At 40.5% G+C, this 15,506-nt stretch overlaps 1 protein-coding gene across 6 annotated transcripts in view; it reads right to left on the bottom strand.

Moving 5' to 3' along the window:
* DIP2C (DIP2 acetate--CoA ligase C (putative)) overlaps positions 1–15,506 on the bottom strand; it is a 292,787-nt gene that overhangs the window by 109,618 nt on the left and 167,663 nt on the right. For all 6 annotated transcript variants that reach the window (XM_090143116.1, XM_090143115.1, XM_090143117.1 and 3 more), the window contains one exon: positions 11,928–12,038. In XM_090143116.1, coding sequence (XP_089999242.1) covers positions 11,928–12,038 — 111 coding nt within the window. The remainder of the gene's footprint in view (positions 1–11,927; positions 12,039–15,506) is intronic.

Genomic DNA, 15,506 nt, shown 5'->3' with positions numbered 1-15,506 from the left:
CTGATCAACAAGCCAACTTTGTTGCTGCATCGCAAGGAGATTAAACACAACATTCTTCTTCCACAGTTTTATAAAGTATGTATTTAATCTAAATTGAAACAGCCATTTCTCTCCAAAAGGTGACTGTGCTTTGTTTTTTATCAATTTGAGCAAGAGTGTGGTAGCTCCTTGCCTTTAGTTAGGTGAAAGATTGGCCACAGTGCACAACATGCATGTTATTCTCTCTCACACATGTATGTGTTCTCTTCATTCCCAGTGCCTGCCCACAATCCTAGCAGCTACTGAGAAAACACAAGGAGACTTGCAAAGGGAATTTACAAAGCAGTAATTGGAAGCTCCTTGTACATTAAAGGGAGGAATAGTTGTGAAACACACTGGGGAAAAGTATAATGAGGGTGAGAAGCCATAACCGAGTTCCCATGAGGCCGGAAACTGCTTATCCCACCAGATCCCATCAGCACAAAGCAGTTTGTATTCTCCACGTATCACACACAGCATCTGCAGTGAACATCATATCAGAATTTCAAACTGACTCTGGCAGGGTGATGGCCCTTATCTTGCAGGTCTGACAAAAGCATCTGAACTGTCTTCTCAGTCTACTCGCTCACCTCAGTTTAACTGAATTCACCAAATCATGATTGAAACTGCTTCAAAATACAGATCTCCTGTTAATTTTTCCTGAAAAAGAAAACCCTTAAAGTATGAAGATTTTGCCCACAGAAGTCACACAGTTTCCTCACTGAGTGGTGTGCTACAATTTCTCACCCTTTATAAACTTCTAATAGAGTTTCAAGCACCTTGATGCACTCAAGCCTTGTGAAAAGCCTCAAGTCTATATGGAAAGCAATTGCTTTTAGGTGAAATGCTCTTTTATGTAGAAGTCTGTGACATTCTAACTACGCTGTTAGAGCTGATGAAACGACTCCAGGTCTGACCCTTCAAAGCACTCCTATAGCTAACAAAATCTTTACTGTTCCCACCTGGCTTTTCCAGAAGAAAGACTCAAGAGAAAATCTAAAGCTGTGAATAAAAAGTATCACCATTGCTATCTACAGCAGTAGGAACCACTATGCAGTCCCTTATCTGCCACTGTTCTCCACTGTTTCAGGTTGACCAACCATATGTTGAATTCAACTTGTTAGTTTCTTCTCAACAAATCAGTAAACAGGAGATAATGAAGTGGCATGCTTGGGAAAGCTAATTGCTTACCTTGTGCTGCTAGGGCATACCTGGTGTTCACTATTCAACCCAACAACTATTTCTTACAGACTGCCTGATAATTCCTATTTGTATTTGTATTTGTTTATTCTCTCCTTTTGTTTTCCACAGCTACTAGAAAAGCATTCTTCTAAAGTGTGCATCCTTGTCTGGCAGGGAGCATCACCCTGACCGTACACTTCGGCAGAGATTGAAGTCACCTTAATTCCAAGTGCTCATTCCTTACTTGGGCCAGATGGAGAGCCTCTGAATGCTCAGAACTTTAGCTGCATTTGCTCCACAGGCAGGTCAAACACTCACCATACTATAAACAAAGTGATACCACCTCATGGGTCACAGATCCGGGCAGTAGTTAAGCAGGGATTGCAACACAGGATGTTCCTCCCATGGTAAGCATCAGCTCTATTAAACATTTCCACATTATAAAACTGTTCCTCACAGTCACTAAATGAAACACACCAGAAGACAGAAGAAAGTGTCTTCTGTTGTTCTTAACTCAGAGCTTGCAACTGTGCCAGTTAGTTCTCTTGCACCCAATTCGTCATTCAGACCTGTTTCTTTCTGAGACCAGTTGGTAGTTTTGCTAGAATCAGAACAGAAGTCTGTTCCCACCCGTGTTTCAGATGAAATATATAACTTCAATTGTCTTTGCCCAAGTCTTCAGTTTCCCAGTAATTAAAAAGCCCTGACACTCTATATATTACTTTGCTTACTTTTCTGCTATGCAAAAAAATGTCATTTTTGACACTCAATTACTGGGTGTTTAAGAAATACAAATATGGGAAAACAAGCTGTTGCCTAATTTTTATTGTACAGATGCAGAATACTCTAACAGAATTCCACGGTTTCCTTCTGTAGCAATTACACTTCTATCTCACCCTTCAGAGAACTTACCCCTGAGGGAATAAAACTGCTGAGAGACATATCCAAATGTGATCTGAATTCATTCCTTTCATCTTGTTGTCCCTTTTGTCTCATGTAAATCCTCCCCCTTGAGCTACTTCTGTTTTTTCTTAAGTGGGCCTTTGGAAATAACCTTTCTTCCTTTGCTTTCATAGCCAATTCCTGCTAATGGAATGGCATGACTGGGAACAGGACTGGCCCACTGACTCTGAGAAGGATCGGCATCCTTGCTTTGGGTGGGATATTCCACAAACATAGATTCACAGAATGAAAGAATAATGGAATGGTTTGGGTTGGAAGGTACGTTAAGATCATCTAGTTCCAACCCCCCTGCTAAAGACAAGGACACCTCCCACCAGACCAGGTTGCTCAATACCTGATCCAGCCTGGCTTTGAATGCTTCCAGGGAAGGGGCATTCACAACTTCTCCAGGCAACCTGTTCCAGTTTCTCACCACCCTCCCAGTAAAGAATTTCTTCCTGATATCCAGTCTAAATCTACCCTCTTCCAGTTTAAAGACATTTCACCTTGTCCCGTCAGTACACTTTCTATAAAATGTCCCTCCCAAGATTTCCTGTAGACCCCCTTCAGGTACTGGAAGGCCACCATAAGGTTTCCTTGGAGCCCTCTCTTCTCCGGGTCAAAGAGCCCCAGCTCTCTCACCCTGTCCTTCTAGGGGAGGTGCTCCAGCCCTCTGATGATCTTCGTGGTCGTCCTCTGGACCTGTTCCAACAGCTCCATGGCCCCAGAACTGGATTCAAAGCCCCAGAACTGGACTCGGTACTCCAGGTGGGGTCTCGCGAGAGCAGAGCAGAGGGGCAGAATCACCTCCCTTGATCAGCATTGGCCATGCTCCTCTTGATGCAACCCAGAATAAAGCTGGTCTTCTGGGCTGCAAGTGCACACTGCCAGCTCATGTTGCATCTTTCATCAACCCCAAATCCTTCTTCTCAGGGCTGCTCTCAAGCTATTCTCCACCCAACCTGTATCTGTGCTTGGGATTGCCCCTACCCTGTGCAGGACCTTGCACTTAGCCTTGTTGAACTTCATGGTGTTGGCATGGGCCCACCTCTCAAGCCTTCCCAGGTCACTCAGGATAGCATCCCATCCCTCTAGTGTGTCAACTGCATCACTCAGCTCGCTGTCATTGCAAACTTGCTGAGGGTGCCTCATTTACGTAGTGACACATTATTAAGATAAAGAAGGTTGATGCTCTGTATTAATGAGTTTAGAGTGCCAGATGATTTTTAGTAAGGGGTTATTTATGTACATATAATACATATTTATGTCTTGTTTATACTGTAGGAAAGGATCAGCCCTAAAGTCAGACATTGAACAAATGAGTGAAAATACAAATAAGCCTCTGCTTCAGGGAGGCCAGCACCTGGGGCTGCATGAGCTGTAAGAACAGGCAGAGAGGCAGCTTGCAGGAGGCAAGAGGAACAAGGATAGCTATGCTGCCCTAAACATACTGCAGCAGCAGAATCATAACAGCTTCTGAGTTACTACAGGAAGGCAATTGAGACAATTAGAAATCAGCCTCCCAAAGACCACGGACACTCATTATTAAAGGCTAAAAATTCTAGAGAAGGCAATGCTAAGTATAGCAACAGTAAGCAAAGTAATTATACAGAGGAAAGGTTGGCAATTGCTGCCTTACAGGAAACTAGTATTTGAAAGCATGAAAGTCTCTCATGAGTTTAATCAGACCTTTGTTGTAGCTGCCATGGAAACGAAGGGATACACTGAGAATTCATTTCCTAATACGTGGCCTGTAAATACTCTGAGTAGAGATAATTTGGAAGCTACAACTATTGGAAGTGCAATCAGGACATACTAAACAGGGTGAGACATGGTGAACGTGGTATCATCAGAACAGATTACAGTTAGGCTTTGTTTTTTGATTGTCCTGGGCTGAGAGCACTGGCTGTATTTTCAGGCATACAAAGGGCAAGTGATTTCACAAGAATTGCTGATTTCATCCAACACAAATCAGTCCTTGCAAAATCATCTCACTCCTTGGAACGTGAAAGTAAGTCTGTATAACAAGGGATCTTTGCTGTGGGTGATGCTATAAAGAACTGGTGTCAGAATACTTTCACAGCATCTTGGGGCATTAAGATAGGAAAGCACACAGCCTGAAAAGTGTGACACCTCATTTCTCTCCAGCTGCAAGCAGGTGTGCCATTAATTCTGAAATATGGTATTCACACACAATGAATACCCAACTGAATGCAGGAACATCTGCTCTAATAAGACATTCATTCATACAAGGGCTGTGGAGGTTACTGACAGAAACAAACTGTTGCTTACATTTCAGAAAATTTCAGTGAGTAAGTTTTAGTCTTCAGGACATTTAAACTGGGTTGATACTGGGTCTTGGGTTTTACTGGGAACGTAGGATACATGGATATGCGAGGGGAAGTTCTGCTGACTTGTCATGAATTTGGGCCAAATTCTATTGACCTGCACAATTTTTGACAATGAATTATCAGCTTTCTAGAAAGCACCTGCACTCCCACAAGTGTGCCACGAGAAAGACCTGGCTCCTCAAGGATGCTGCAGCAAACAAACTTCACTGGTGCAGGAAACGTTAGGCTGGGCAAAGAGCTGTGCCACAAAATTGCATCTTATAGGTGCTACTGAATAACTACAGGCACGTATGAAGAAACTAGAAACACATGTTGCCATGCACTCAGAAAGCTAGATTCTGAAGAAAAAGCATGGCTATCATTTTGCAGTTTGGATGGCAGTAGTGCTAATCCATAATTCTGGGTGGAAGAGAAAAGCTGAACATACAAGTGGGAAAGCTGCATGGACAGATCGTGAAATACAGAGGTCATCTGACGGAAACAGAGGATACAAAGCTGAAGACTGAACTCTTACTGACTCCACTGCTAGTTTTGATGAAGGGCATAGTTTTTGCTAGACTTTGGAACCTCCAGATATTATAACAAAGTTGATTTAAAAATATTTTTTCTCCAAACTCTGAGATTGAATATTATACTAACTCTAATCATAAGTGAAGTAAAAAAACATGCAAGCCGCCCACTAATAATTTCCATCCCTCCATGTATTTATTATCGCATTTGTAATGCAATCTGGAAGTCAGCTTTGTATAGTGACTTCAGCTCAGGCCTCCTTATTATGTGATCTGAAGTAAATCAACTTTCTATTCATTTCTCTCTGGAGATCCTTGAGTAATTTTCCTCAGGAGTTCTGCAATTATCCTTACAAATTTTTCTGCTGGGTCAAAAGCAAGGACATGGCCATATGAATTACATCTTTGCAAAAGCTTGCTTTCAACCTGTTTTTCCCCTGGTTGAGTGGTAGATTGAAATTAAGCTTAATAGCAAACTAAATCAAACAGGAGACAAATTAATTTCTGATTAAGTGTTCCTACAGTAAAGATTAACTTTTTCCAGTATTCCTTACTCACCTGAAGGGTTAACACATTTTTCATTTTATGCTGAGCAGCTTTAATACATACATTAAGTCCTGTCTTGATACATAGTACATTCATCATCTTTTTCTCCCTCCTTATTCTCTGGAGTAATGTTAAATAGCAGTGGCTCAATAAAAAATGATTCCTTTTATCTTCCTGTTCCATTCTTTTTTTTTTACCATGCCCTACAAGTCCTATATTCTCATAGAGTAATTCGGTTTTGTCTTCTATTCTTTTTCCTTTTCAGTTCTAGAAAGAATACAGAATGAGACCTTGAACACACTTTCAAAAAAGCAAAATACAAACTACTCATATGTTTTAGAATCACCATAAGTTGAAAACATGCAAAAAATCAGCAACCTTTGTTGCAGCTCATGTACATGCTTACCTCATGGCCAGTGAGAACAAATGCGTGGTGAGGTGTGTACCGAAACACACAGAGCAGAGCAGCTCAACTACCTCGGGTCTGCTGCCAACCCCTCTTCTAGGACTGGAGCCTACAGGGAACGTTATTTCACTCCTCGCTTCCTTATTTCAAATGCCCCTCAACCCTATCTTGGAATGATTTGTGTTGAAGTTTCATGATCTCATGCTCAGTATAAGCCGCTCAGTCTTTTCCCTGTTGAACTGCAGTGTGGGAAAGGTGGCTGAGGAATGTGAGCAGGGACAGAGTTGTAGTTAGGATGCATTTGTTTTGGCAATATTTCCAAAAATCTCCTATATTAAGATGTCTTTTAAAAGAAATGCTGAGTGAGCTTGGAAAATGAACTGTTCTCTGCAGTGGTGGAATCTCTGGGGCGGGGGCTGGCAACCCTCCAAGAATGGTGCAACGAACTGGATTTTTTTCTTTCTTGTCTTCAGAGGTTGAGTGAACGGGAAAAAAATCACAATGAGTGAGTAGATGAAGGGAGATTCTCGCTCCCAAGAGTCAGGGTGCCACAATCACCTGTCACCAGCAGTGTCTCTCCTCTAGGACACCCGCTGAGAGGTGCTGATTCCACATATGGTCTCTCTCAAAACACACTATTTCTCAGCTCCCAACCTACGCTCATCCGGTGTACGCCTTTTAAAATCTGTCCATGCGATCCATGTAGCACATGTGCTCTCACTTGCTGGTCTTCACTCCAGGATTATGTGAACCCTGAGACACAAGCAGTGTAATTTCAGCAAAGCTGCTTCTTCTCACATCACTTCTGACATCTGCAAACATCAGTTCTCAGAGCTCACCGGTCTCGTTTTCCTTAATCACTACAGTTGTTCCAGGCAATTTAAAATGCTGGACATCTTCAAGACCTCTTGGAGACCTCATGAGAAACAAGTGACTTAACAAACCTGGCCCAATGCATCTCTCATATTCTCATCTCATCAGAGCAGAATTCTACAGCAGAAATCAGAATCAAGAGACACCACCCCATATGCGTGAATCTGGACATACTATATAACATCTCCTACCATTTAATGATGGACTTTTTTAGTTTCAAATTCTTATGGGTGCATAGATTTTGTGTGCTTATGTCATAATTTTGTTTGTTTTTTAAACTGAAAAGCAACAACCATAGAAACTGTACAAAACAGGTTCCAGTGTTCAAGGAAGGTGCCTGGCTTTCAGCACGGGGATGAAGAACTAAGGTTTTTGCTCTTGCATAATCTAAAGGCACCAGGGAGATCCCTTCAAAAAAAATGAACTTGGTATGGATTGACTTTCCATTTCTCCGAGTACTGAACACCCAGCTAAGGGCGGGCAACATCCTTGTTCTCTGGAGAGGACTTAAGTAAATTCTGAAGGTCTCTGACAGAGAGATTTGCTCTGAACAACCAGGACAGGCTGAACACCACCAATCTGATGGAGATTCACTGTGATCAAGAAAAGCTTTTCTAATTAAGAGGATATGCCTATTTTGCCCATGGGGTATCACATTATGAACTGCCACAGCAGCAGCTGCTGCTGTACTGAGCTGCAGCCTTTATGTGGCAGTAGAGCCCAGCTCTGCTTCAAACAGCAGTGAAGCTGGGTCAAACTCAAGAAGCAGGGCCACTCTGGGGATGACTTACAGATCACCATTTTAAGCACCAAACTGGTGTGACCTTCCCTCCAAAACCACAATGGCTCAAATCATGGTATTTTAAATAATGGTGGGAGAAGCTTCAATTTTTCCTATAAGGGATTTCTCACTGTCAGAAGGAACAGGGAACAAACAGGTCTCTAGTGACTGTAAGGAAGACATGTAGTGCCAACATCCTCCATAAATCTCAGTAATCTGAGTTAGCACAGTTCATTCAGATAACGTGATAAGACCATGAAGGTTAAGCCATTCAGGTTCCCAACTTGTTTATGTCACTGCATAATTCATATGTCCTTATCTCAATGCACTATACCAAATCCATGGATGTGCAGCTTTCAAAAGCAGTTGAGAAACCTAGTTTTTAAACCACATGAAAGAAATGAAGCTGTATGTCTGCCTGTGGCTACATCTACATAATCCCTATTGACTTTATACTCTCTGTATGGAGAGGTGCCAGTCTCCTCTCCATGAAAACCCATGATATCACATGCAGGAATGGCACAAGGCTGTCCAAGGTAGATCTGTACATCAGGAAGAATTTATTTACTATTAGGGTGGTCAGACACTGGAATGAGCTTCCTAATGAGGTGTTTGGTGCCCTATGCCTGCCAACATTCAAGAGGCATTTGGGCAATGCCTCCAGTAGTGTATTAACTTTTAGCCCAGAAGAGGTCAGGCAGTTGGACTCAAATATCTTTGGTGGGCACTTTCAACAGAACTATTTCCATGCTATTCCTAAATCTGTTCCTGATTTTGCAGAGTCACGTAATTTGAGTCAGATCAAGCTAAATGCTGACATCCATTCTTCACAGAGGCCAAAGTCAAGTGCAAGTCAGTCCTCCTCCCATCAGCTTTTCTTGCCTGAAAAGTCACTGGCCAGAAAGGTCTCTTGTCAAAAATTAGTAATCCAACCTATGAAAACATTTGGCTTCAGTGCCAACTTGAGCCCCTAGCTAATGTTATAGTATAGGCGCAGGCTAAGGAACAGCAGCTGCTAGGAAAAAAATATTGCTGTGATTGACATTTGGCAAACCTTCCCAAATACTGCTTCTGAGTGGGTAAACAGTGAAAGAATTTTTATATTTAGTAGTTAAAAAAAGAAAACAAATCTTTTTGAATTAAAATCAGCTAAATTAGCTGCTATACTTGCATAAATATTTCAAGTCTGAGTTGATTAAATTACTTAACTTATGGCATCTAATTCTTTAGACATCTGACAAACTATCAAAGTTGATAACGTCGTGGAACTTAATGATTTCAGTATCACTTCCATATAAAAAATAGCCAGGGAATTTTAACTTTCCAGTTTTAAGGAATTAGACCACATTTTTAATGGTCTAATTGGCAGAATTCAAAAATAAAATCATTTTAAAACACAGAACACATCGTGAACACTTACTGAAAAAATAACTACCATAAGCTCAGAGTCAGATTTATTTAGAATATAAAAATCATAGAAATCAGTTTTTCAAAATTATAGTGCTAAAAAATTATGTTAATGAAATAACAATAATAAAAAGGGCTGAAAAGGGAAAATGTCACAGCCTGATATTTACCATAATAAGGGAGAATAAGTTAAAGGTGATATTAGTGGCAGCAATGATTTTGAGTCTCCAAAGAGAGTTCATTAAATAATCTTTGCTGACATCTGAATTTGTGTAAAAAGCAAACATGGAAAGAGAGCTGGGTGATTTTCAGGACATCAGACTTCCAATTAGGCAAATCTTAAAAAGAAGAGACAGAAAAGGACTTTGATCAGAGTTTCAGGAGAAGATTTGTTTTCATTGTTAATTGAAATAAATTGTGCAAAAAAAGAAAACAAAACAAAAACCTAAGGAAGGGAAATGTTTTCCTAGAAGTGAATTACTTATTTGTTAAAGACTGTACATTCATTTTGTTTTGGGCTCTTTCCAAGAAGATGTGTCAAATATGATAACAAGCACTGAAACCAGGTAACAGCTAGGATTGAATAATCACAATCGGATCAGAGCAGAGATGCTGAAGCATTAAGCACAGCAAAACAACAAGCTAAACAGAGGCTCCTAACAGAAGCAAATCTGAAGACAAGATAACCAGAAAGAAATCTGATTTATAATTTCATACCCTGCAGTAAGAGAGCCACGAAACCAAGAAAGAAATGGACTTCTGGTATCAAGGCAATGTATAGAAGTGGATAGAAAAATCCAGAATAGAAACACTGCATTCTATCTTAGTCAAGCTCTTCAAAGACTAATCGTATAAGTGATGAAGTGATAACTTCTCCTCATTGAGATGGAAGCTTACATTTACTTGTGTTGACATTTGCTGTGTACAATTTTCTTTTGAGTGAATGAAGCCTTGGTAGCTGTTCAGAGCAATTTGCTGGAGAGCTTGGTGACTTACTGAGGAATCACGTTCTATAGCAATATCAATGTAGGAATTCAAAAACATGCCTCACTGGGTATCAGAAAAGGCACACAGGGATATGCATCATGGCTCCTCCTGCCCATCCCCAGATGGACTCATAATCTTAGTTTGCAAACATTAAGCATACCTCAAGCAGATTTTACACACAAACACAGACGTTTTTAACAGAACTCCTCTGAAACTCATCTTTGATTGGAGGCTTGAGGACATGGGTTCATGAACTAGACAATTCCAATATTTCTATCTGTTTAAAAACACCACGTTGACAATTTTTAGCATAATGTAGGAGAAGCTTCTAGTTTATACATCAAGGAACCATTACACACATCACACAGCCATTAATCGAAGAAAAACTGGCAGCATCTACAGTGCGAACTCAAGGTTTCTAAGGGGAGAAGGGAGTTTTCAGATTTATCAGAGTGATCTGGACATAGATGACATTTCTTAGCCAACATTTATCATTTAATTTTCCTTTAAGTCAGACTAGCAAGCTTTCTGATTAATGAAGTGAACTAGTGATATCTTACAAAAGGTTTAATAAGGACTTCTCTATAGCTTTCCAGATGTGTCAGCACAATGAGTCTGACTGTGTCCAGCAAGTTATGTCTCCCTGCACAATCCAAAACTTCCAGAGATGGCTCCTCCATGACCTCCCCAACTATCATTCTCTGGCTTTTTATTCACAGGTCACAAGGATCTCTACACCACAATGGTTGACAAGTGCTGCTGTCTTTGCTCCATTATTCCACAGCTGGAAGAGAGGCAGTGGCAGAAAAATGTGTTGCTGCTGTCTGGCTATTATCTGAGAAGGGCACCTCTGCTGCAGTAGTCTCTGTAGCTGTTTAAACAACAGCTCAGTCCACCAACCTCTCAGTCAGTTATGGTGCAGCACAAGCACATTATGCCTTAAAAGATAAGATTAAAGAAGTTTCAGAGCTCATTTTTCTTTCAGTTATATAACAATCACTTCTTCCAGTCTGTGATGTATTGGAGGGACACTGCAAAGAGACTTTGATCCCATTTACAGGAAATCTACCTCAATGTTCTCTTCTCTAGTCCATACTTCACCACTTTATCAGGGAGGATGCTAGGGGAGATACTGCCAAAAGCCTTACTAAGACCAGGCAGAACACATCTACTGCTCTTTTCTCAACCTCCAAAGTAGTCATTTTCTTGTAAAAAGCTATTAGGTTGGTGATCATGGATTGACCAATGTAATAAGGGGATTTCTTAAGTCCATGATGACTACTCCTAATCACTTTCTTGTCTTTCATATATTTCAAATATTATTTGTTCTGCCATCTTCTCAGAGCTTGACTGGCCTGTAGTTCTCCAGATTCTCCTTCTTCCCATTCCAGAGAAAGGACTGATGCTTGCTTTCAAAGAATCAAGAGAGGCCTCATAATGATACTGGTCAGCTCCTCAGCACTCGTCATGCCCCATGACCTTTACATGATCAGTTTGTTTAAATATTCCCCGTCCTGATCCCTTTTCAAAGAGCCTATGTTTTCATTGCTCAAGACTTTGCTGCTAGTCTCTGGGGCCTTGGATTCCTGAAGGAAAATCTCACCAATAAGAGATCAAGGTACAAAAAACCCATTACACGTCTCATCCTTTTCGCTGTCCTGCTCCATTCAGCAGTGAGTCCACACATTCCCCAGTCTTCCTTCTGCTGCTTACAGGCCCCTAGAAACCCTTATTGTTCTCTTCACATTGTTTGTCAGACAAAAATCCAGATACGCTTTGGCTTTGTAAATCCATCCTATGCTTGGAAAGTGTCCCTTCTCATGCATAGCTATTTACAAGAGCTTACAACAAAATTCTTTTAAACAGAGTAGAGAACAAAAACTTCTATTTTTTATTCCAATTCTCTGCTCTTCAGTTCTACTCACCCGATCTGTAGCGCTCATCCCGTGACCCTGAGGACCTGCGACGGTGATATCGGGAGGAAGAGGACGGAGTAACCGGAGTTCGACGTTCTTGTGGCAATGCCTGGTCCACTCCTGCATTAGTAATAAATAAATAAAGCTCATTCTGATTGAATTCCAGAAGTTTAATAGCAAGGAGGAACTCAGCCTATGCTAGACCTAGAAAATGAACACTCTGGTCACATCAGTTCACTAAAGAGCATTTGCCACTGCTCAGCTTTCCCGGTGTGCTTACATTCCTGCTTCTCTAACAGGACAACTTAAGATCACACACTCCATAGGAAGAGCACACAGCCTGTGAGGTTGGGGTTGATTTTTTTCTCCATACTGGTGACTTTTTACAAAGTAGTGTTCATGAAATATTTTAATGTCTAATAAACACAAACACCATTCCAATGAATCCGGAAGCTTTCCTGTAAATTGGTTAAAGACAGTTCCTAAAATGGTTTAACAAATTTGTATTACAAATGTTTTCCTAAAACCTCATGCATTAGATCCTATCAGTTTGTGACAGCACAGTATTAATTTATGTAAACTAGATCTTCTGTGGGATCTTCTGTTCAATATCTCTAGGCATTTTCAGCTACCAAAGGCCAGGAAATAAGCAGTAACTGTACCAGCCTAGGCTGAAGTAGCACTCTGTTCTGACAAAAAAATGAAAATAATTCAGACATAATATATACCTGCAGCATCTCCACATACTAGGCCCAAACTTCCAGTATCTTAGATTTAAACCTTGTATTTATCTCTTTGCCTTACAATTTTCTTTTTTATAGCACAGGTATTTTTTAAAGGCTCCTTCAAAGATAGCAGTGGTATAACTGCAGCACTGTTATACAGACACTTCCAGAAACTAATTCTCCTTCACAGCCTTTCCAGAAGAGTGAAGTGAGTTACTTACATGGAACAATTCAAACAAACAATAGGAAAAGAAAACAAATGTGAATATGTAACAGAGGTATAATATACCACCCAGTTCTTTCTCTTCCACAGAACAACCTGAGTAAACAAATCCAGTAAGCAATGTATATAGCTTAGATTTAATAAATCAGAACATTGGGCATTGTGAGTCACAGAGGGAAAAGAAAACACAAGAACACACACACAAATTCCACCAAAAAAAAAAAAGAAAAACAAGAGACCCTAAAGAAATGAAATTCATTCTTTTGCCTTCTATTTTTTGCCTTCTTTTTAACTTTTGAAAGCAGTTACACACTGTGTAACTGTAGGGACAGAAGTAAAACTGGCTTCTTGCACTTAGAGCTGATGGTAGGAAAGATCTGTTAAAATTAAATGATTAGTAACTAAGCTCAAACGAATGATTAAAAATTGAAATTGGATTCAACAAAGCTATGTTTGAATAAGCGTTCTAATTTTCTTTTAATACACAATGTAAAAACATTCCATGCTTATTTCTGAACTATTTAATGCTTGTTTATTGGGGTGAGATAAGAATTTACTTCTGGGGTAACAAGAATTTCTATGTTGAATGCAGACCACTAGTCAAAAGCACCTCTTAAAGTCAGCACTATGCTGTGCATCTCTGTGATGCAGAAATTGAGCTGAGAAACAGCTCTTCTCTTCAATCTCTGGGATATCACATACATCAGTTCTGCTGTGATCCCATGGAGAAGGGCCTGCTTGGCTAGAAAGCGTACCTGGAGTAAAGTTATGTCTCTCACTGAGACATAAAAGACAGAGTGAATCCATAAATGTTCTCTTACTCAGATTGCGATTAATAATTCATATTCTTAATTCAAATAAAATACCTTCATTCAACTTTTCTGTCTCCACAGTACAGTGCTGTGCAATTTCACCACAGTTCTGCATAATTTCATTTGCTCTCTAGTCTTTACATTCTTTTAAGTACATGTACATAAATTTTGAAGCACTGACATGTTCTGAAGGAATATTTTCTCCTCATGGCGGCCTTATTGGGTCACCATGAGAATCACCAACAACTAACAAAAAGCATTAACTTAAATTAATTTTGATTGAAAATATTCAGAAAATGATGTTTCAGTCTGTACAAGGTTCTAACCACATCTGAGTCCTTATCCATGTAGCCAGTCTCATTGTACAACAAGATACTTTCTGGAAGTCACATATATTTACAAAATATTGGCAAATCACAGCCAAAGACACACATCTAAAATTCTGTGTCACAGTTTTGGTGAAGAAAGCAGTACCACAGCTTCACTGCCTGTGTATGGCAATGGCATGCAGACAAGAATGTGCAAAAGTTAATAGGTGTTCCTACTGAAGTACGACAGGATCAGCGAGAAAACCAGGACTAACTATATTTTTCCAACAACAAAGCCACAGACAATAGGCCTTAGAAACACTGAAGAGAATTAAATTGTGAGGAAAAGCATCAAAAAGATATGCAACATCTGTAGCAGGCAGACTTTTTCAGGTGGACCTGATAGCTGTTGGGCAGAATAGACTGAGGCCCTGGTTTCCTTCTCCTGGCCATTCAGCTGTGAGACACCTCAGTTGTCTCAGTCTTGTTCCCCACAGCTGCAGGTTGTGGAAAAAAAAACCCTTTTCCAGGGCACAAAAAGTGAACGCAGCCTCAGCCTCTTCCCCTGGCATTGCAGGTGATATCAGAAAGCCCAACCAGCCAGTCAATGATACTGGCCTAATCTGCCCAACTGGGAAAGGCCCTGCTCTGCTCCAATTCCCTCCAAAGTCTTGTCCTTTCTAAAGGTACAGAAATCTCTCATTTTATCTTAAAATTTGGACACTTTACACTAGTTTACCTCCCACCTACTTTGTATGTGTTTTGTTTTTTTTTTTTAAAAAAAGACAATCAGTAACAGGGGGTTTCTTTAACAGTTAGGAATGAGGCAACTCCAACATGCTGCACTGGTTTGCATTTAGGGACACAACAAGCTTCATGAGAGCAACAAAAAAGCTTCTGCTTTTTGGGGGGGATTACTTGATGACTTCATCCCACTTTCCCGTCCATATAAAAGCAGCAGACAAACCTCTTCTCAGATCAGGACACGTAAGTGTGGCTCTCATTTTACAAAAGTTAATTCCACAGTGAAACAGAGAAGTTCTGCACCAGCCCTCTGTGGGGAGACCTCTCTGTATACTAAATTCTCTGTTGTGTGAGAACACAAAGCTTAGCTGCACTACAGAGAGACAGTAAGAAACCTTACAGAAAGGGCTGGAGCAGGATTTGCCCAGCACTGCGGGGACCCACACCTTCCCTGAGGCAGCTCCCTTGTGCAAGACAAGGAATGCAGTAGCTGGAACCTACTGACTGCCATTTCTGAGTGATAGTAGAAGTAAAAGCCATATAGAATAACGAACACCATGAACTCAGAAATGTTGCCATTAATAGCAAAGTGGTGTTAACAGCTGAACTGTTCACCTCCATGAAGGCTCTGGCAATACAGTGCAGTAACAAGCATCTTTTTTTCATTTGGAATTCCGAACATAACTAAAACCCCAAAATTGATGGCTTTCACAGCCAGCACACAGGGTCCTTGAGTTAAGTGCTAATGCTTGTTGAAGTGCATCCTGACCGAAACG

This window comes from Phasianus colchicus, chromosome 6 (assembly GCF_987193195.1).
Source record: "Phasianus colchicus chromosome 6, bPhaCol1.hap1.1, whole genome shotgun sequence".
Lineage (NCBI taxonomy): Eukaryota > Metazoa > Chordata > Aves > Galliformes > Phasianidae > Phasianus > Phasianus colchicus.
The sequence above is the reverse complement of the archived record's forward strand: the minus strand, read 5'-3'. Positions and strand labels throughout refer to the sequence as shown.